Source organism: Labrus bergylta, chromosome 13 (assembly GCF_963930695.1).
Source record: "Labrus bergylta chromosome 13, fLabBer1.1, whole genome shotgun sequence".
Taxonomy (NCBI): domain Eukaryota; kingdom Metazoa; phylum Chordata; class Actinopteri; order Labriformes; family Labridae; genus Labrus; species Labrus bergylta.
The window spans coordinates 18,036,697-18,058,383 of record NC_089207.1 but is presented as its reverse complement, the minus strand read 5'-3'; the positions used below and the strand labels follow the sequence as shown (position 1 = coordinate 18,058,383).

At 41.5% G+C, this 21,687-nt stretch overlaps 1 protein-coding gene across 11 annotated transcripts in view; it reads left to right on the top strand.

The window, feature by feature from the left end:
• The window catches only part of tns1b (tensin 1b), a 176,601-nt gene that overhangs the window by 51,135 nt on the left and 103,779 nt on the right, over nt 1-21,687 (top strand). For all 11 annotated transcript variants that reach the window (XM_065962511.1, XM_065962501.1, XM_065962503.1 and 8 more), the window contains exon 3: nt 14,793-14,830. In XM_065962511.1, coding sequence (XP_065818583.1) covers nt 14,793-14,830 — 38 coding nt within the window. The remainder of the gene's footprint in view (nt 1-14,792; nt 14,831-21,687) is intronic.

Here is a 21,687-nt window from a genome sequence, read left to right as displayed (position 1 = left end):
TGTGCTGTGTATCATGTGTTTCCTCTTTGCTGCTTGATGTGGTATGTTGTAATATCATGAGGGCCTTGTATTGAGGGACATTTGTACTTTGTATGTTTTATGTATTGTGTGTGTTGTATTAAGTGACTCTCCCGGCAATCAAATTTATCTACGGTTACAAATAAAGGAACATGAACCTGAATCTGAGTGCTAAATTTTGAATTATAACTCAGAGAAGACGGTCTCATTTTGACATTTGATTTTCAGCATGACCACAAGTAATTGGGTTTTTCTTTTCTGGAGTTAAAAACCACATTGAATTCTTTAATTAATTTATTTTCATTTAAGACTAGATTTAGGGCCCAATAAACTGTTTCACTCACCATCGTTTGCATTCAGCAGACTCACACCAAACTGAGCTGTTTGATAAGCTGAAGCTCTCTGAAGAGGTCTGCACTAAATGTTCTGACCTGCTAAGACAATGAAGGAAATATCTGTTACAACATCCATCAGTGGTCTAAGTGAGAGGTCATCTGAGGTTACCTGAGGTCAACTCTGTGTCAGTAAAGTGACAGAGGAGGGCTTAGGAAGCTCCAGAAGGGCTAAGGGTGACCGGCTTCTCGGTTTCCTTAATGGTGTTTACTGTGGAGGCATTGTGGTTTGACGGATGATGCTGAGTGATGGGCAGGCTTTGATTGATGTACTTTCTTTGTTACTTTAATGGGTTGTGCTGTATAAATATGTCATTTCTTGTTTCATAAATGTTGGTGTATTTAAGTTAACATGATTTCATTTTGCACAGTTTTTGTGCTTCTATATATGTCGCTGCTTGTTTAGTCAAATCTAAGTACATCGTGAAAAAACAAACAATTACAGGAAAGTAACTGAGATTCAACAATAGACTTAAATGTTGTCACTTTTGTCCATGCCATAAATCCTCTCCATCTGCTCTTGTAGGTTGGTTAAAACAAAATGCAACAACACATGACCCTGGTTTACTCACAGCTTGGTGTTGTGGTGGAAATGTCTGCTCTCAGGCAGATAAACTCAAACCGTGCGGAAATGGCTGGATGTTTGGTTTGGCTTGCCAGGGGGGAATATGCAGCCTGCAGCGCTGCAATCTGACACACGAAGGGAAGATGTTTGAAGGGCACAGCATAGGAAAAAAGAGTGTAATATGCATATGAGTATCTATTTTCTCCCTAAGGGATGTTTCACAGAATGACATTTAGCTTTTGTGATACGGCCAATGCAAATGTATAATTTGACACGTCTACTAGCCTCCTTATGTAATGTCAATCACAAACATTTATTAAGATATTTATTAGATATTGTTGAGTATGGTCTGATCCTCCCAGAATTTAACATGTACTGTGCAGGAATGCTCTCCCTGTTATTTCACATTTACACTTTCATATCTTAAAGCTTCTTTGATAAACTCCTCTTCAAACTTTTTTCATTTTTTAGGCATGAACAAGGTCAAGATGACGCTTAATTTTCTGGTGTCTCTTTACTAAATCACTACTTCTCAGTCTGCTGAGCTCATTGACAGGAAACGGGTCATTACAGTTCCAATATGAAAACCATCCCCACATCTGAATGCATGTTCCCATCTGGATAAAAGTGGCAACCCTTAAACACATACTTCATTAGCCGTATATATTTGATAAGCATTTACCCTCTTGAGTCCATCCATCATGCAGCTGCATGTCATTGATCTTAAAATGATTGGTTAACATCTCAAATCTTGTCGTGAAGTGCCTGACTCCCACTGTTGCCTTCGTTATCGTCAGCTCAAATAAAGGCTTATAAAATGTGCACGGTTCATAACATGCATTTAACCTGCTGTTGACTCTGTGATCTTGTGATTCCAGATGTTGTTGTTGTGGAATGGAATGAGTACATTATTACAATTTGTCCTTGGCATCTTTGTATTGCATGCTGCAGATTGTATTTTGTTGTAGACTCTGAAGTGACTTGTCCTGATCCTCAGCCTCTTAATTCAAGCGACACAGATCGGATAGTTTGAACCATAGACTGTAAGGTTTGAACCAGCCTGTTTCCTGAGCCGTGCCCTCTAATGTGACGAAGGCAATGGGCTATGTAAATACTTGATTGGAAACATTAAAAAGGAAATAATCACATCATTACCAAAGCTTCTGATTCAGACTACCGTTTCTCTAAAGATGCTTAACGTGTTTTTTCCATCACTTTGCTCCAGACAAAAAATGTTCAGTTGTGTGTACGGTCGGTGAAATATTTTCATTTAATGACACAAGAGAGCACCTGGGACCTTCTTTTTTAAAGAGCTGATTTATTTGGGGAAGTAAACCCTCATGACAGGGCTGCAAGTAAATCTTTTTCTGTTTTGATTTACCTCAGGCTTATTCCCTCTCCTTATTCATGTCTGGGTTTGGTCATGTCTAGGAACAAATTGTGTGTATGTGTGATTGAGACCTATTTCAAAAGAGCCAAACACATTACTCACTCTCTTTTTCTCTTAGTATTGTATGGTTGATTAACTGCTTGTCTTTGGTGAAACTGGAAGCAACTATCTGAAGGGATAGCCAGGGTCCAAGGCTGACTAATAGCAGAGATTATTATTACTTAATCTTTAATTTCTTTAGTTTTTTTTATAATGAAGCCTCACAGTCTCTCCTCTCTCTCTCTCCCTCACACACACTCTCCTCTCTCTCCCTCACACACTCTCTCCTCTCTCTCCCTCACATAGTCTCTCCTCTCTCTCCCTCACACACACTCTCCTCTCTCTCCCTCACACACTCTCTCCTCTTTCTCCCTCACACACTCTCCTCTCTCTCCCTCACACACTCTCTCCTCTCTCTCCCTCACATAGTCTCTCCTCTCTCTCCCTCACACACACTCTCCTCTCTCTCCCTCACATAGTCTCTCCTCTCTCTCCCTCTCACACACTCTCCTCTCTCTCCCTCACACAGTCTCTCCTCTCTCTCTCTCCCTCACACAGTATCTCCTCTCTCTCTCCCTCACACACTCTCTCCTCTCTCTCTCTCCCTCTCACACAGTCTCTCCTCTCTCTCTCTCCCTCTCACACTCTCTCTCTCTCCCTCACACACTCTCTCCTCTCTCTCCCTCACACACTCTCTCCTCTCTCTCCCTCACATAGTCTCTCCTCTCTCTCCCTCACACACTCTCTCCTCTCTCTCCCTCACACACTCTCTCCTCTCTCTCTCTCCCTCACAGTCTCTCCTCTCTCTCTCCCTCACACACTCTCTCCTCTCTCTCCCTCACACAGTCTCTCCTCTCTCCCTCACACAGTCTCTCCTCTCTCTCTCCCTCACACACTCTCTCCTCTCTCTCTCTCTCCCTCTCACACAGTCTCTCCTCTCTCTCTCCCTCACACACTCTCTCCTCTCTCTCTCTCTCCCTCACACAGTCTCTCCTCTCTCTCTCTCCCTCACACAGTCTCTCCTCTCTCTCTCTCTCCCTCACACAGTCTCTCCTCTCTCTCTCCCTCACACACTCTCTCCTCTCTCTCTCTCTCCCTCTCACACAGTCTCTCCTCTCTCTCTCTCCCTCTCACACAGTCTCTCCTCTCTCTCTCTCCCTCACACAGTCTCTCCTCTCTCTCTCTCCCTCACACAGTCTCTCCTCTCTCTCTCCCTCTCACACAGTCTCTCCTCTCTCTCTCCCTCACACAGTCTCTCCTCTCTCTCTCTCTCTCCCTCACACAGTTTCTCCTCTCTTTCCCTCACACAGTCTCTCCTCTCTCTCTCTCTCTCCCTCACACAGTTTCTCCTCTCTCTCCCTCACACAGTCTCTCCTCTCTTTCCCTCACACAGTCTCTCCTCTCTCTCTCTCCCTCTCACACAGTCTCTCCTCTCTCTCTCTCTCTCCCTCACACAGTTTCTCCTCTCTTTCCCTCACACAGTCTCTCCTCTCTTTCCCTCACACAGTCTCTCCTTTCTCTCCCCTCTCTCCCTCACACAGTCCCCTCTCTCTCCCTCACACGGTTTCTCCTCTCTCTCCTTCCTCTCTGCTGCTCTTGTTTACTAACATTCTCCCGTCACATGGTCTCGTAATGACACAACTTGAACGTCCTGTCTCTTTAGCGGTTGCCAGGATACAAGGTGTTTCTTACTTTGACAATAGCATGTTGACGCAGGTCAGGCCGCAGTTTTCCAGTTAAAAAAAAAGAGTCTCTCTGTGGTAGGGTATTTTGGAGAGCTGGCCCTGAGGGCAGGAACTGACTTTTCTATTCAGTCATTGTAGAGCTGTTCAGGTTAAATGGGAGGTTTGTGTGCAGGTCAAGAGAGACTGTTATGCCCGTAAAAGGTAAAGTAAAACCCCCAAAAAGGATTACATATTGTGCTTAAGATATCATTTTTCAGATAACATATTTCTTGTTGTTGTCATGATTTGATACCTGAAACTGAGGGTGACACTATTTTGGTACAAGGTGCTGAATTTAGCTTTTGGAAAGGCGTCGTACAGACCCATTAAAACTCTGAGACAAAACACCTTCCTTAAAATAAATCTACAAAAGTTTATCACTGTATCTGTTTGAGGGTGTAGATCTCTTCGTTTGTACGGACTGATTTGTTATTGGTTTGGAGGCGACCACTCTGCCATCTCTTACTGTTCACTGATCTTCAAAAACTTGCAGGGGATACACAACAATAGCAGGTGTGTGTGTGTGTGTGTGTGTGTGTGTGTGTGTGTGTGTGTGTTAGTTAGTTAGTTAGTTAGTTAGTTAGTTAGTTAGTTAGTGTGAGTGAGTGAGGGAGAGTGAAGGTTATCACAGCTCTGTTCCTGACTGCTGAGCTCATACAGCTGGTATGCACCAATCACTACCAGGATTAAAACACAAACACACAGGCAGGACCGGCTGCATGTAGAGCTTTAATATCAATCTCTGATGTTGGAAAGGCATTACCAAGTATGGAAAATGTTTGTGCTGCCTGTCATGCAGCAGGTACAACAAACATCTGCAGCCAAGTTCATATCACACACACACACACACACACACACACACACACACACACACACACACACACACACACACACACACACACACACACACACACACACACACACACATACACAGCTGTAGCAATCCACTTAAGGACCCTGACTGTTCTGTGTCTGTTGATGCCACTGCTTGCATTGGCAGAAGTCATTAGTTTAATAAGTGCAGTTTTTTGTGGATGGTGGATATTCATGCTCTCGCACTATTATATCATTATCTTAATCTAATAAAACAACCAGACCCTGACTTTCCAAGGCTCCCTGTGCTCTTGTCACAGTGAATAGAGGACAAATTTGTAGTGTTTGAAAATGTTTGGATTCAGCTTCTTGTTCATGCACGCAATCTTTTACTCTCCACCTTTCTGCCTGCAAGTCAGCAGGCTCCATGCATTCATCTGTGTCACACTTTGTCAAACTTCTCAATATATGAGAATATATATGTATAGAACTATGTCACTGTCCTTACATTAGCAGCTCCACATGTAATGGAGTCAGGACGCCACCTGTTGGATACTTAAAACACTGCAACTGAACATCTTCCACTGTAAGACCAGGGGGTAAAAGTTCAATTGAATATATATATATATTATATATATGTATATAAATATAAAATGTCTGAGTTGCAGGCGAATAAAGATCTCAATTTGTTTTGGCAGTACTTGCAGCTGTGTTTATTAGTTTTTTATACATTGTCCGTTTATACTGTCTGGCACTGTATTTGATTCTTAAACAAAAGATATATTTTTGCACTAAACATCCTTCTACACCTTCCTGCACAACTGTACAGTTCTTTCATTTGTCCTATTGCACATATACTGCATTATGATTTTTTTATATATTTTTTTGCTGTATATTTCATAGATTCCCCTGACAGCAGGTGTCCTGCTCTTCACTACTTTCTACTTTTATTCTACTTTCATGTTCATTGTTTTTTGGTCCAAAAACACAGAGACAAATTCCTTGCATGTGTACAAATACTTGGCAGTAAGCCTGATTCTGAAAAACAAGACGAGGAATAGAAACTCAGAATCTCATAATTTGTTATCCAAAGTGCAGCTTATCGACTTCAATACACCCATCTCACATCTTCTACCTGCAGTGTCTATCACATCCACAAGAGGGCAGCCAAATCCTTTCCTTAAAATGTTATACCTTTAGTCAGCAGCTGTGTATCAACATCTGCTGTTGACTCTTTCTGTATATGCTCAGTATTTCAGCACTAACCTCAAACATGAACCGTGTCCATAACTCTTTCATATTTACATTTTAGTTTGTTGTTGTGTTTTTTTGTAGCTGCAGTTGAAACACAGGAAGCAGCTGCTCCAACCAAACTCAGTCAGACTCACACACACACACACACACACACACACACACACACACACACACACACACACACACACACACACACACACACACACACACACACACACACACACACAAATAGACGGAAAAGTAAACAAACAGAAGCTGTGTTTTGTCAGGTTGAAGCAGAAACATGACACAGAGTACACAGACTGAGTCTATGGGAACTCTCAGTCAGGATTTATTCTGATGTCCTGCTCTGTCTTTTTGGGAATCTCCAGTGTTTGGAAAGACTGAGCTGCTGGATGAAGGCGGAGCTTTAGCCACAGAAACCAACGCTGACTGGGAAAGATCAGGGGACTGAATGAGGACACCCGGCTATGAGTCAAATGATGGATGGTGTGGGCAGATTGTCAATAATTACGATCATAAATGGGACAGAAACAGCAGTGAGGCCGTATTGTAAGAGGTTGTGTGGACATGAAACATAAAACTGATTTTCCAGCTGTTTGGTCAAGCAGTGTGCAGTCACTCGTGTGGACGAGCTGTGATATGACGGCCTGCTTCAGGGGTGACCTCAAGCTAGATTTACAAGATACAAGCTGATCCTTCATCCAGAAACTATCGATATGCTTCAGTAACACATTATCATCTTTTTGATACTTTATTAATTTTCTAAAAACGACGCAGCTGACATGCAAAGATTCTTTGAATAACTTAGATTTATTTTATTTACTGATATAAATAAGTGTATCATCTTTCGCTCAGACTGCTTCAAATCGGTGCAGTAATGTTGCAGAGTTACAGTGACTGTAAAAATCCACCGTCTCCAAAACACAGCTCCAAGTAAACTCACTATCTCCATGGCAACATCATACAGTACTTCCTGTTTAAATCTAGCTAGAAATTCCTCAAATACATTTGTGTGATTAACCAAAAAAAAAAAGGAACACGAGGAACCAAATACATCTTTTCCAGTTCTTCAAGGCTGGAAGGTTAATCTCAACTAGAACTGTTCTGTAACTGTAACAGAAACAAGGATGTTCACCTTTAGAGGGCGACAGGTGTTTGTCAGAAATGGCTGACATAAAAAAAAAAATCCAAGTCAATGTTTCTAGGTTACTTTCTTAAAACAATTACAGCACAAATTAACAGTAATCTGCTAGCCTTAACGAGGTGTCAATATCATGAGCAGATTATAAGAAGTGAAAGAGAGCAGTTGCATCGATTAAAATAGCTCGTAGTGTCTCGTAAGGAACAATATGCTCTCGAGATCTAAAATATTTAAGTCTGTCTTTAATACAAGAATTCAATAAATGTAAGCCCAAGCATGTCTGTTATTTTGGCTGTGCTTGTAGTGGTTTGAAACTATCCCCAGCACCACACAGAGCCCCTTCTTTAAAGTGTTCCCTCCTCCTCAATGTATGAAAACAAAAGGAAACGAGTCGCTGATCAGAGGATTAATGAGTGTCTGCACACAGGAGTGACGTATTGTATATGTAAGAGCACTGTATGTACACGTGACAGAGCTCACATGTCTCTATGTGCACGAGAGAGAGAGAGAGAGGAAAAGAGAGGAAAAGAGAGGGATAAAAGGAGTGAGAGTGAGGGGGGGAGGAAAAGGAAACTGTCCCGCCCTGCCCTCTGATTGTGTTCAGCGCTGTGAGGAGGTCCAGCCCAGCCCTGTGGGACAACATGCTCATTTCAGGGGACCAAGGGAAGGAAATCACCCAGCCTCACACACACACACACACACACACACACACACACACACACACACACACACACACACCTCCATCAGTTTTTCCCCTCTGCTCCCTCTGATGTAGCCTAGCATACCACAGACCTTGAGTCAGATCGCGACTGGTCCTCCACTCTCCTCTTCATCACCTCGTTGTGAACAACTCCCATCGCTGACTGCTCTCTCTGGTTTTCTTAATGATTGATGTTTTGCGCCCCCTCCTCTGTTGTTCATCCTTTCCAAAACATCCTCTCTTCTTTCTGGCATCTTCTTCTCTCTCCTCCTCATCACGTCTCTGCCCCTCCTCTCCCCCCTCCTCCTCCTCCTCCTCCTCCGCCTCCATCAGAACATTTCTGCTCTGTTTATTCTCTGAAGCTCTGACTTCCTAACAAGGTAAAGCCTAACCGGAGTACGCTGGGCTCGGCGCTTTCACACCCAATATGGAAGTCCTGCTCCTTCCCATGTGGCCCTGCTGTGGTTGTTTACTTCATGGGGACTCACGTGCTGAGAACAGTGCTGGACATGCTCCTGACGGACAAGGCACATGGCTTTGTCTTATCAAGCAAACAGCAGAGTGTGTTTGAATTTCACATCTGTGAGGCAATTCCAAGTGACCTGTGTCAGAAATATGTTGTTTAGGCCTCAGTGCACTTTCAGTTATTTATCTTTAAGAAAAGATCTTGATTGGTTAGATAATACCCCTGAACATTAGACAACACAATAGGACTTAGGGGAGAGAGAGCGAGGAAAGGAGCCATGGGTCGGAGTAGACAAGACCAAGTCTCATTTCCCCAATAAATCCACAGATTTGGGTCATACTAGTTTAAGGTTTTGCTGATTTCTCGAATTTATTATCTCCATAATTGGAATCTCTTTGTGTTTTGGAGTGACAGCTGAGAGAAAGTTAGGGGACCCTTCAAAGACAACACTGTGCACTTTTGTTCCCATCATCTTTTATACATATTGTCAGTGATGGGTACTAAAGTAGTTACTACTATGAAAAAGTTACTGAGTTACTTACTTACTTACTGCAAACTTCACCACTTTTGAGAGAACCACTAAATCCTGGTTAGTTTAGCAACACATTTGTACTCGTGTTTAGTTGTTTGTAGATTTATCACAGCTACATCTGTGGCTTATTGGATGTGTTTGCACCTAGTTTACTCTTTCTTTTTCCTTTTAACTGTTTTAATCTTTTATTTACACAAAAGCTCTTCTAGGGACGAGTGCTGCAAATTAGCATCCGCTCCAGACACTATGATACTTTGGATTACTGTTTTCAGTTTGTATGTTTATTGTATCTAAATAAACCATCAAATAAAAATGAAGGTATTTGGCTTATTAGATATCGGAAGACAACCGACTCAACAGCAACAACACACCTGTCAGTCTGTTGAGTCCTGCCTTACAGATCGTGGAGCTGGTTGTGATTTAAAATCAAGCCTCGTCTGTGTCTCCTCCTTGGTCTGCTGAGCTAACGTGAGCTGCATCTGGGTCTCCTGTGTCTGCAGAGCCGCCTCTCTGACAACTAGTAGAAGTGTTTTGTTTAGCTCGGTGCTTCGTGACATTAGAATTACTATTCTTCTCGTGGACAAAGTTCTTCTTCCTCATTACAATTCACCACAAATAGAAGTGGAGTTACAGTAATGCCTTACTTAGCAACGCGTTGCTCCCAACACATAGACCTAGTTAGTAATTAATCATTAATAGAATGAAAATGAAGGTTATAAGGAAACACAACATTTATAAAAGGTTCTAATGGCAAGTTCTTTTGTTTATTTGAAAAAAATAGTTGTTTTTTGGGGCCTTTTTGCCCAAAAAATAGGAGAGCTGAAGAGATACAGGACATGTTGGGAGGAAAGAGTGGGGGTGCATGCAGCAAAGGGCCGAGGTTGGATTCAAACCCACGACCGCTGCAGCGTACACACATCACCGACATAACTACTAGGCTCTCGGTGCCCCAATAATGGCAAGTTTCAACTTATCCAATGAACGTTTTTCTATTTTCAGTCCAACCCAGGCAGGATGAATTTTACATAAACACAGATTGTACAAACACCTTTTTGTGGACAAGTTTGATGTCCACTAAAAAACACTTTTATCCTACTGCTGCGAGTTAAGATTTTTGGCTTTATTACTTGTATGGGGAGAACTTTATCGTCCCTTTACCTGCTCCTGCCATAACCTTTCACCTCTGCCCCTACATATCAAACCCTGTTACTGAAGACCCCTCCAACTGTTCAAAATAATGCACCAAGATAAATAAAAAACAACAACACAATTTTAAGACGATGAACTCCTTTGTGGGTTTGAGATCAGCAGGTGATTATAAATGTTAAATAGCCTTATTCAGAGTACATTCTTACAAACTAAGTATGATGCATTATGATGTGTTCATTATGTATGTATAAACTCCTGACTCAGCCTTCGCCCCTGAAATAGACTATGTGGGTCATATATGTAAAGAAAAATCAGTTTGTCTCTGGGAACTGAAGCCGTTTTTTGGCAGACTTGAAAATGTGCGCTCCGGTAGGATTTGGTGGTGCCACCCACATTTCAAAGTCTCTCATTAAGAAGTCAAACTGACTCTCAAATGTTACCCCCCAAGAGTAAATATAGTCCTGTGTGTGCTGAAATAGAAACTAACTATACCATGATGTAATTACATATTTGGCTCCGAGTAGAAAGGTGGTCACTTTCTCCAGTTTCAGTGTGTATGCACTCCTTGTCTACTGGTTTATTTGAACAGAAGTGAAATCAAATGGTTCATCTTTTTTTTTTAATCAAAAAGTAAACATGGCTTTGTTTTTATTTGTTGGTGTGGAGAGTTTTCACTAATGACGTGTCACTCAGGTAGAGCATGGCTGTGAATTGTCTTCAGAGTGAATGAATGAGGCTGTTTTCCATCTGAAGAAAGAGGTAGAAAAATAAATTCAAGGCCTTGGTATGTCGACCTTTTGCTGATCTTAACACTTAACCTTCGACCGTGAGGAGGACTAAGGGCTGTGAAAGGTTTAAGAGAACGTATAGTCTCACAGAGGTTTGGTTTAAAGACTGTTTAAAGTGTTTGACAAGCAGGATCACAAAAGCTTTGTTTAAAAAGTGAAAAACAAAAATGAGAAATTCAAATCTGTGAATAAATCTTTATTATTTAGCTAATGGAATAAACCCATTGGTTTAGATGATGTCTGTGAGCCGAGGAAACATCTGCTCTCAGTTATTGTTGTCAGTTTATAACAAGGTTAACGTATTAAACTCTTAAACAATTTATGTTTTGGATTTGTTATTTTGGCATGGTTGGTAGATGGTGCTTCTGATGGTCTGCTCCTAATTATGTGTTTATTTTATTGAACTATGCTGCACTAAGCAGTTAGCTGTAAGCTAGCTAGCAACAGATTCATCCATCTGTCTATACATTTCCTCTTGTCTCTGCACATTAATGCACAAAGATAGAGTTAAAAAAAAATAACACGGTCCAGGGTAATTTGCATCCGGTCCTAAACAGAATTGAGCTTTCACTTTTATATAAGACGCAAAAGAGGTCCTGTGACAAAGCCGAGTTATTTTAGGATTTGGAAACGAGGACAAGTTGGATCTTCATGAATCAGACGATTGGAGGAAGAATCTTGAGAATCCTCAAGTGTGTGGTATCAATGTGATTATTTTTACTGCTCCCAATAGAGTCAGAGTCTCCCTGATCTCAATCACTGTCCTCATAAATATCAAACATCAGGCCACCTCTGCCAAATTCCCAAAATAGCAAATAAGAGCAAGCAGATCGGGAAGCATCACCCAGCGTCATTTTACAGCTCACAAACATGGCAGTGATCATAAACACAACTGTATATCATCTATACCTTCTTCTTCTACTCTGTTTTTTCTTTTGCTGCAAAACACAACACACTCCAGGAAAGCCAGCCGACTACATTGATCGTCCTCCATATGTTTTTTAAGTCGTTTGTGGGGCCCAGTCACATTGGGAGGACCCATTGAGGTTTAGCAAAACCATGGTCCATCCTAATTTCAAGCAACAATAGCCAAATTTTATGTTGCACCTTAATACTCAACATGACCAAAAACACACATTTTATGTATTGTTGCTTCAGTAAGAGGTAGCCTGTTTCAAAATGTATCCCCCTCTTCTTTCTGATATCTGTATCTGTAATGTTACCAACATTAGTGGGCCCAGAGGGAGCTAATGTTAGCCAGCATGCTAGCGCTAACAGTACCGATTGAATGTGCATATGGTAATTTAAGTCATATCCTGGGAGGGAACATTCACTCAGCCTCTCAGGGGCCATTTCTGCGGGCGGGCCTGGGGATCACCACTGTGAAATCGTTGCTACAAACAGCAGGAGTGTGGCGGATAATAATTAAACAATCAGTTGAAACATTTAGAAAATCGTCTTGAGTGTAGCCAGCCTTAGCCTGCAGATAATACTTGATATTGGCTTCTACTTTTTCTGATAAGCTCAAGCGCTGATGCATCGGCTAAACCAAACAGGCCTTTGTTTTTGTTTGTCAAGCGTGTTAGACCTAGCAATGGTAACTAAAAGGGGCGGACTTGGGCTCTATCAATTGCATGTTTTCATGGACTTTGTTTTTTCTACAGAAATCCAAAATTCACCTTTTCGTCAGTCTGAACATATGTCGTCGACCTGAACGTTCACTGGAATGTGTGTATCAATCTGTCTTAATACGCACAGCAGCATGTGGTTTTTAGAACAAAGGGTTTAAGAAATATGAAGTGTAACAAAAGGAGCATAAATCAGAGAGAAAAAAAGTGTGTTAGGAGCATACTGTATATCTGAAGTAAAGAAGATTACAGGGAGTATAAGGTTCAGAAAACACACGACTGACAACATAATACGCTTTAACAATCTCAACTCTCACACCATGTGAGGAATGGCCACTTCCCAAATCTCATATCAATGACTTATAATCACAGGAGATATTACACTCGCTGTGAAAAATGTGGCTGGAGACAGGAAGAATAACTCATTACATAAGGTGTAGAACGTTCCAGTAAAAGCATACAGTCTTCTCCTTTATTTGGAGAGCTTACGCCTCGGCACACAGAGAGTGTTTTTCTTCTTCTGTCCTTTTGGAGGGGATCTGACAATTTATGAGCCGCTGCTCCAGGTGCTCTCCCCTATTGACCCTTATTTGTAGACCCAGTGGGCGAGCAGTGAGGGGGCTTCGGGGGGGAAGAAAGACGCTGCACAAATGTGTTGAAATTCAATAGCAGAACAATGTCTTTTATGTTGTTTTGAGTGTGTGTGAGGTTTTAATGATTCCATTCAACTCCAGCTCCCACATAACATGGCCTCCTGTGAAAACACTGTGACTCTTTTTTATTAAATTCCATCTTCTTTTAAGAGCCTTCGAACAATATTTTGGTAGAAATAATGGATTATATTACTGCCAAGCTACTTGCACCATCAGTGTTTACAGCTTTAACTGCCTTAACTCCAAGAAATCTCCTATTAAAAGGTTGAAATCCTGCAATATGCAGCAGACTCCTCCAGGTTTTTGGTCATGGTAGCAGCAATGTTGATTGATAGATCTTTCCACCACTTTGGTCCGGAATGAAACATCTTTATAAATGTTGGCTGGATTGAAGAAACGGACGGTCTCCAGAGAAATGGAAGACTATAGCCTCCGTACAGGGGGCGGGACCTAACCGCTAAGGTTATCTTAGCGTCTGACTTTCAATTACTTTTCTAATTACTTTGACTTTGGTCATTATCAGATTGGTGCAACATGTTTTTTATATTTGGAGAGTTATTGGTTACAAAATTGACTTTGCGTGCTTTTAACAAATTCATGCAAAACTGAAAACATTTCAACAGCTTTAGTCTGTAGAGTAGCTAGTTGGCATGCTACTAAGCTATGATAGCCCACATGCACACATACAATGCTTGAAGTACTGAAAATGTTTAAATATGAAGAATTAGAAAGATGAACTGTCTCTAATTCTTGACCGTACTGAAGGATGTTGAGACTGGTAAATGATTCCTTTGCTGTAATTTAAAGGGATGTAATGTTTTGGCTGTAAAAAGTTAGTAGGGTAGTGGTTAGTCAATCAATCGATCTTTACTAAATTAGTGCGTGAGCCCCATATATGGAGGCTGGAGTCCTCCAAGCAGGCAGCCAGGGTTTGAATTGACCTGTTGCTCCTTTCCCACATGTCATTCCCAACTCTTTCTCTCTTGCGACAATCAACTGTGCTGTCTCTACAATAAAGGCAGAAAAAGCCCCAAAAATAAATCTTAAAATAATAATCTTAGACATTTGCAGCTGTAGATTCTGGTCTGTTGTGGTGAATGAAAAGTGTTGACGCTTATTGTTCATGAGTTTAGTTTTGATAGAGAGACCCACAAATGATAATTCATGTTTACTGTTATGTTTCTATCTATGAAGGGACTCTACGTGTGTATAGTAAGTAAAACCAAACAACACAGATGTCAGCTGCTGTGGAGTGTGCTGCAGTCTTTCAGTATAATGAATTTACCCTCTGTTAGAACAAGAACCTAACATTGGGCAACATGAGGCTGCTAACGGCAGATGATATTTGACTTTGACCACAGAACAAACACTGTGTGGAATTTGAATGAACCTCTTGCTTTTTCATACCTCCTTGACAACCACTCAATGTCATGATTCACACTGGACCACAGTGTTTGGACTTTTCCTCAATGTTTTGGAGACTTTTATGAGCTGTGAAGTTGATTGAATTTCTTCTCCTCTTTTTTGTTTTCTCTAGTGTGCCGGACAGCCTGCCACAAGAAATGTGAAGTCAAGGTAAGATGCAAACCATATTTCATGCATTTACTGAGAGGCTACTTTTGAATTGTTTTACACATTTTAATTGTGATTTTGTGCATTAAAATGAAAATGAACACTTCAAAAGGCCTCCTAGAAAAGCGGTGTAGACCTTTAAAATCCATGTGAGGTTATCGGGAGGTAATGTCATGGTTGAGGTGGAGTCCGCTCCTCCGTTGGTGTGTGTGAGTGCCTATACATGCAGATGTTGGAGTAGGCGGGGCTTTGGGAGTTTATGTTCTGCAAAAAATCTTGAGAATGTCCAAGTGTGTTTTGTACCAGAATCTGTTTATATTGGATCAACTCTTGTGTCTTTGAGATTGCCCTGAGTCTAAAAATAAGAGACCTCTGGATGGAGCTGTGGCTAGATTCATCTTGTTTTGTGAAGGCCACGCAGAGTAAAAAAGGGAGGGTAAACAGAAGAAGCTGAAGCTCCTGCAGGGTCGACAGAGAGGGAACGTTGTGTGTTTTGCGCACGTGCAAAGGTACAACTGCCACGAGAGGTTTATAGCAGGATTTGCACATGCAAGTACATGAACACACATACATATACAGCACACATACACACCTATATTTATATACACGCTTCATCTGGAATCCATTATTGAAATGGGTGCTACTTGCCAGCTTTGCCCAATCCCTCTTTTATGCACAGGAAATGCCAGGGGTGCAGGGCAGGCTAAATATGAGGTGGGGGCTTTGGACGGCCTCGCAGGAAATTCCTCTGGTGGAAAGTTATCAACCAAATGGCTGAAATGATAAATTGCAGCACATGCCAACTTTGTCTTTTGTTTTTTTGGCAGCAGTAGCACAACTGTTGTCACTGAAAGTACAAGTAAATTTGGAGGGTTGTAATTAATTGGTCCCCAAAAAAACAACTTTTACCCCCAATGTCAAAGCAATCCAGGCACGCAGTGTTCTAATCTTATTTTGCCAGGTGTTGAGATATTTGTCTCTGAAACCTGCTTTCCACCTCCAACAACTAAGGATGAATGGAATTTTGTTTTTCACTGCACATTGTGTTGAAAGAATAAAAAATGATTTCAATAAATCCGAAAGCAGGGAGAGACACAAATATTTGTGTCAATGTCTGGAACCAAAGACAACAAAGAACCTACATGTGGTTTGTAGAGTACGATGGCGGTGGCCAAAGTGTCCACTTCTGTTAAAACAATCAAGAAAAGACAATCACAACTTAAGACAACCCAACAGCTTAATCACTCTGTGTGTAACGGTTCACAGAGGTCACGGTTTTGGGGTTCGAGATACGATACAAATTTGGCTGAACAGGAAAAAATGAAAAAAAAAAATGTCCCTGATGCATGTTTCTAGATTCGTCTAGTTTATTTCAAACTGACAGTAGTGCACTTTCAAGTTCCATCTTGCGTTTTAAAATATCCCTTTTAACGCACAGTATGTACATTTTGATGAAAACTAACTCTGCGTCTCACAGCAGCAACTCGCGCTTCCTTATGTAGCAGTTTCCGACGTACCATCTGGTGTTTCCTTGGCAACGATAGACATTTCGTGTCTGTCATGGCGGCTCATCATGGCGGCCGCCTCGGCAAGACATGTCCCGTTACGACTATAAAATTACGGATTTCTCTGGCTTTGATAACTGTTGGAAATATTTGAGATAATGTAAGTACTCAACAATAAAACATATACTGTAACATAGCTTTAGTAATCTTTTTATTAATTTAGATATTTTAATGTAAACATTCTAATAAAATTCTACATATAGAAAATAGAATGGTGTGCAGCATAAAGTATCTTTCCCCCCGTGTGTCCACAACAGTCTCCTCAGTTATCAAACAACAAAGTGATTTATAACTGCATACAGTACATATTTGTTGATAACCTTTTTGCGTTTCAGGAAGCCGGAGGTCAAACTGATGGGACATTAAAGGAGCCGAGAACGTACTCCCAGTGTCTATATATACAAAAGTGAAACGTTCCATCTCCAAAAATCACAGCAGCATTTCCTTTTCTAAACATTTCAACTAAAAATGTCATTTGGCTTTGGCAGCAGGAAGCAATTTGCTAACAAGGCTGAGATGAAAAACAAGGGAGGGACCAGAACGGGGTCAGGCTAGATCACTATCTGCGAAACCGTCTGGTACATTTTTTATGAATTCTTTGTCTTAAGACCCAGATAACACTTTTATTTTCTATGAACCGTCAGTCATGTATGATCCGAAGTGAAAGGAATCTAAACTCTTGATGATAACTCTTAGCTGGGACAGTTATCCCAAGCACTCACTGCCTTCATAAATCTCTGTCTGAAGCTTAGGCTAACATTAGGCCCATATTTATCCTGGCAGCTGCAAACAAATGGTCAGACCTGTGTGTGTGTATGTGTGAGAAAACATGTGTGTTTGCTAACAAGTGGACGTGAAAAATGCTTTAAAACTTGTCAGGAAGATTTCACCCCTGTGTGATGACAGGAAAGAGCCAGAGAACGAGCACTAGATCGCCCTGGAAGTTGAACAAAAGTGATTTTCAAGGTCAATTTTTTCCAATCCCTGTGTAGTTGTACTGAATATCGTACCTGTCATTTTGACCTCCCTGCCTGTTTCACTAGTCGTCTTTCTTTACTGAAACCAATTCGTCATGACCGATTGCTGTGGCAAATACAATGGGAAAGACTTGAGGTGGCAGCTGTTCTATAGTGACTCTGAGCATCGGGCCCAGGTGCTCTCAGTCAAGCTGACTGGACAGCCACTCCTACCAATGAGAGAAGAGAAGCCACAGCCCAGCAGGCCACAGGACCGTCACACCGTACCTGTCATTTTTACTTCCCTGCCTGTTTCACGAGTCCTCTTCCTGTACTGGTACTTAACGTCTTTAAATCAAACCCTTGACTCTGTGAATGTCCCCCTCTAAGGCTGCTCTCCAAGCATTAAAGAAAGTTTAAACACTTAGACCCGTTAAGAGCTCTTAAACTTCTCACGCTGATTTCAGTTTAAAAATAGAAACCAAAGAAGAATTCAGCCCTGTGATTGACTGGGGAACAGTCCAGTGTGTACCCCGCCTCAAGCCCAATGACAGCTGGGATCGGTCTCCAGCCCCCCCTGCGATGCTGAACGGGCAAAGCGGTACGGGTAACGGATTGAAGGAAGAAGAATTCCCCTTCCATTAACAAATCAATAACACAACAACAGCAGATTAATTAAGATGAAGATAAAAGTTCCCTAAAGTCTTTGACTCTGTAGCTCACAAAACATTATTTTTGACAGTCTTTGGTGTGATGTCTATATTTTCTGATATGTCAGAAATCAACAGCACCCTCCCTGTTTTTTGCTGTTAAAAAATGTTCATGCTGTTTGACTTACGGTATGAACACACTGTAAAAAAGAATATCCTTCTCAGTTGTGGTCTGTGGTCTGAGCTGTTGATGGCAGCACCTCACCCTTCTCTCTTTGAACCGACTTTCACTCCTATTTTTCAGTCTTTCAGCTGAGTCTGCTCATTTTTAAGATCTTTTGTTGGTTTAAAGAATAGAATCGCTCACAGAGTAGCTGCTTCTCAGCTTTTTTAATAGTTCCCACATTCGGGACAAATATGGATTGTAAAACCTGATGGATACAGATTTCTTAAACCCAAATTACTCAAAAATAACCAGCAATTTATCGGCCAATGAATCAAAATTATTGTAACACTGAAAGCAAATAAAAATCATATTCTTCAGACATTCAACTCAAATCTGTTTCATCAACCACGTCAAACAGCATTGTTAAAATTACTCATATTATGATAGGAAATAAGTCCCCGTGTCCACCTAGCGTTTTAATCTGACCGCCAGTGTTGTTTATAACGAGTAGAGAGCGTTTGCAGCAGAAGGTGACCGCCAGGAGTAAAAGCGCAGCGAGCCAGCATCTGTTTTCCGAGCGCTCCACCTTTTTTGTGCGGCACTCACGTTGAAAATCTTTCAAATTTTTTCAGAAAGGCGCCGTTGACATAAGCGGCGATCTGTTCCAAACGTATGATATTCCTCGTAGTTTTCCCACCTACGGATCGTGTCTTGTACCCACATCCTCTTCGCCCCGTGTCTGATCTGTCAATAAAAGATCTTAAAAAAAAAAAAAAAGGAAAAATGCAGTAAGAAAGTAACAGAGCAGCGTCGGTCATACAGCGACAGACTGTTGTCATTGAGACGGGAGGAACATGCAGCGCTTTTCTTCTCAGTGCACAAACGCTTCTTACAAGTGCTCCCAAAGCAGCCAACAATTTTCTGCACGGGAAAAAAACGCTAGGTGGACGCGGGGCCAAAGGGTTATATAAACAGAAATCTAACTCAATCTTGGTGTGGACAAGCCTGGAATTGAAATATTCACTGTTACCTATAACTTAATTATCTTTATAGATTCATTATCTTAATTTGATGTTTGTTGTCATGATATGTCTACAGTACATTGTTGCTCATCATCTACATGAAACACGCTCATGAACTAAATGTCTGAGAAGTTGAAAGCAGCTAAGACGTCAGCCCCTCTGACACGGCGGCCGGTCTCTAATGGGTTGGTAGCTCTTAAAGTCAGGAATAAACGGAGGTGCTGAGTACACCCTATAGGATTTCACTGATCCTTCGTTGCCTGTCAAGTCTGTTTGGAGAAGGAAACGAGCATGTTCCCGCGTTAATGAGGAAGGAGGTCTGAGAAAGCAAAGTGGCAGAACACGAACACGCTCTCGCTCCACTCGTTTTTCATCCTCCGCTTCAGAATGATGAAGCATTTGTTTTCATTTTTCCCTGCTCCTGAAATTCTCAGAATGCCTGTTTTGAAAGTCTGGAGGAGAATCACGTGTTTCTTTGTGCTGGCTGGCTTCCACTCTGTGTTTTTGTTATTTCAGATTTGTTATTGGTGACCCCTTTAGTTCCTCTCATTGAGCACAACATGCTAGAGTCAGAGATCTGATTTGGAGCCTGCTGATGGAGATGTCCTCGTTTAGCTCGTCATGTTTGCCAAGTGAAGAGCTACAGATTCCTCCTTTGCATAGCTGAAGGTTCTAAGAGTCTTAACACTGGCTCTTAGGTCACTCTTGTGTTTTACAAAAGATTGCTATTGAAATGCAGACCGTGTATAATACAGAATTTAATTTGTGCTTTGTAGTTGTGTGATTTGGTATCAGTTATCTAATCCATCTTCAGCCTATAGAGATGTTTTGACAATTAATGACATATAAGAGTGAGTGGTGGTGTACTAAAAGTCAGCATTGTTAAATTTGTTCATACGCATGAGGTTGGAAGCAGAGTGCAAAATATAATCACTTCCCTGCTGATATTCAGTACATCGCTCGATGCAGAGTCCAGACTTGCGTTTAGATATCAGTTCTACAAGCTGCAAATTAAAGTACCATTAAATGCATTTTTTTTGTTTATTACATGGCTTTGATAGGCTACTGCTTCTGATTGGTCAACTAAGGCAGTCCGAGGTCTTCTATTCATATCAAAGCAAAGGTCCATTGCAGGAAATTTGCTGTGAAGACCAGACCAATGATACTGATGTGGCTCTAATCACAGATCCTACAATACACTATTACAGTCTGAATCTGCAAAACTGAAGGTGGCAAATGAAGTCAACACCAAACAGAACACTGTATGCAGAGCCGCTGCTTGTCAACAGGTAAGGCAGGAAACTGCTTGGTGCCGCAGGCAAGTCGGTGCCCCAGAAGTGGTGACAGACTTTAAACTACAGCAGCGGCTCAAGATGTACAAAATTTGAAATGACAGTAGGAAACGTCCCTAACGGGGACCCATCTGACAGCACTCACTCTCATTGTGCTGTAATGCCGCATGCATTATTCCTGTTAAATCCAAATTTTGAAAATGAAAGACATTAAAGGAAAATTTAGAGGAGTTATTATAAAAAAAAAGATAAAGCAGGACAGTGGTAAGTGGAGCAGAAAGTAAGTTGAATGCTGCTAGTCTAGCTTTTACTACGCAGGACAGACACTTGATAACTTCCGCTTGCATTACATTATGGTGTCTGTTCATTAACGTTTAAAATTAGTTAATTTGGCATAGCAGAGCAGCTAAGTGTGTTTGCACTGATGGCCCTAAACGAGTCCCGTGCACGCTGTCAGTAGGCAGTGTCGCCATTTTAGTGTCCCCTCTGAATTTTTACCTAGGGCCCCAAAAGACTCTGGAATTGCCACTGAAATGATGGACTACAGCAGTGTTTAATGTCACAGAATCCGACAGTAACGAGGCAGAAAAGCTCCTTGCTGACCTGTTCGCTTTGTCGGGGGGGTTAGGGTTACCTGTGACACCACCATGAGTGGAAATGTTCAGTTTAATGTGGGTAATAACAGCCAGGTTAGCTCATTGAAATTAAATCATTATTAATATGGATCTCTGAAATGAATAACCATGTCATAAGGCTATTCACTAAAGGAGGGTTTTTCTCCCACCCTGTCAGGGTTCCATTCTGCTGTAACAACCTGCTTACTTTACCCCATACTGTAACCATACATTTAGGCTCCACCTACACAACCAGCTCCCCATCTTAACTGGAACCAGACTGCCGGCAAGCAACACATCAAATGTATCAATGCACCCTGTCTTCTTTGTCTTTATCTACAGGTTAGTGCAGGCTAGGTGCCATGTATCATGTGCTTTAATCTGTGTTCACATTAAGCATGTAGCCAGTGAAATAGGAGGCTGTGTACAGCAGCTAATTAGTCAGGAAACAGGCTGTTTGCTAAACCACTAATTGGCTGCATTCAGAACATCTGAAGCAGAGTAATACACATAGTGTAAGGTTCCAGTGATGATGTCCTCCTTATCAGAACTCAAGGAATACCTCCTGTCCAATCAGATTACTTTGCAAAGATGT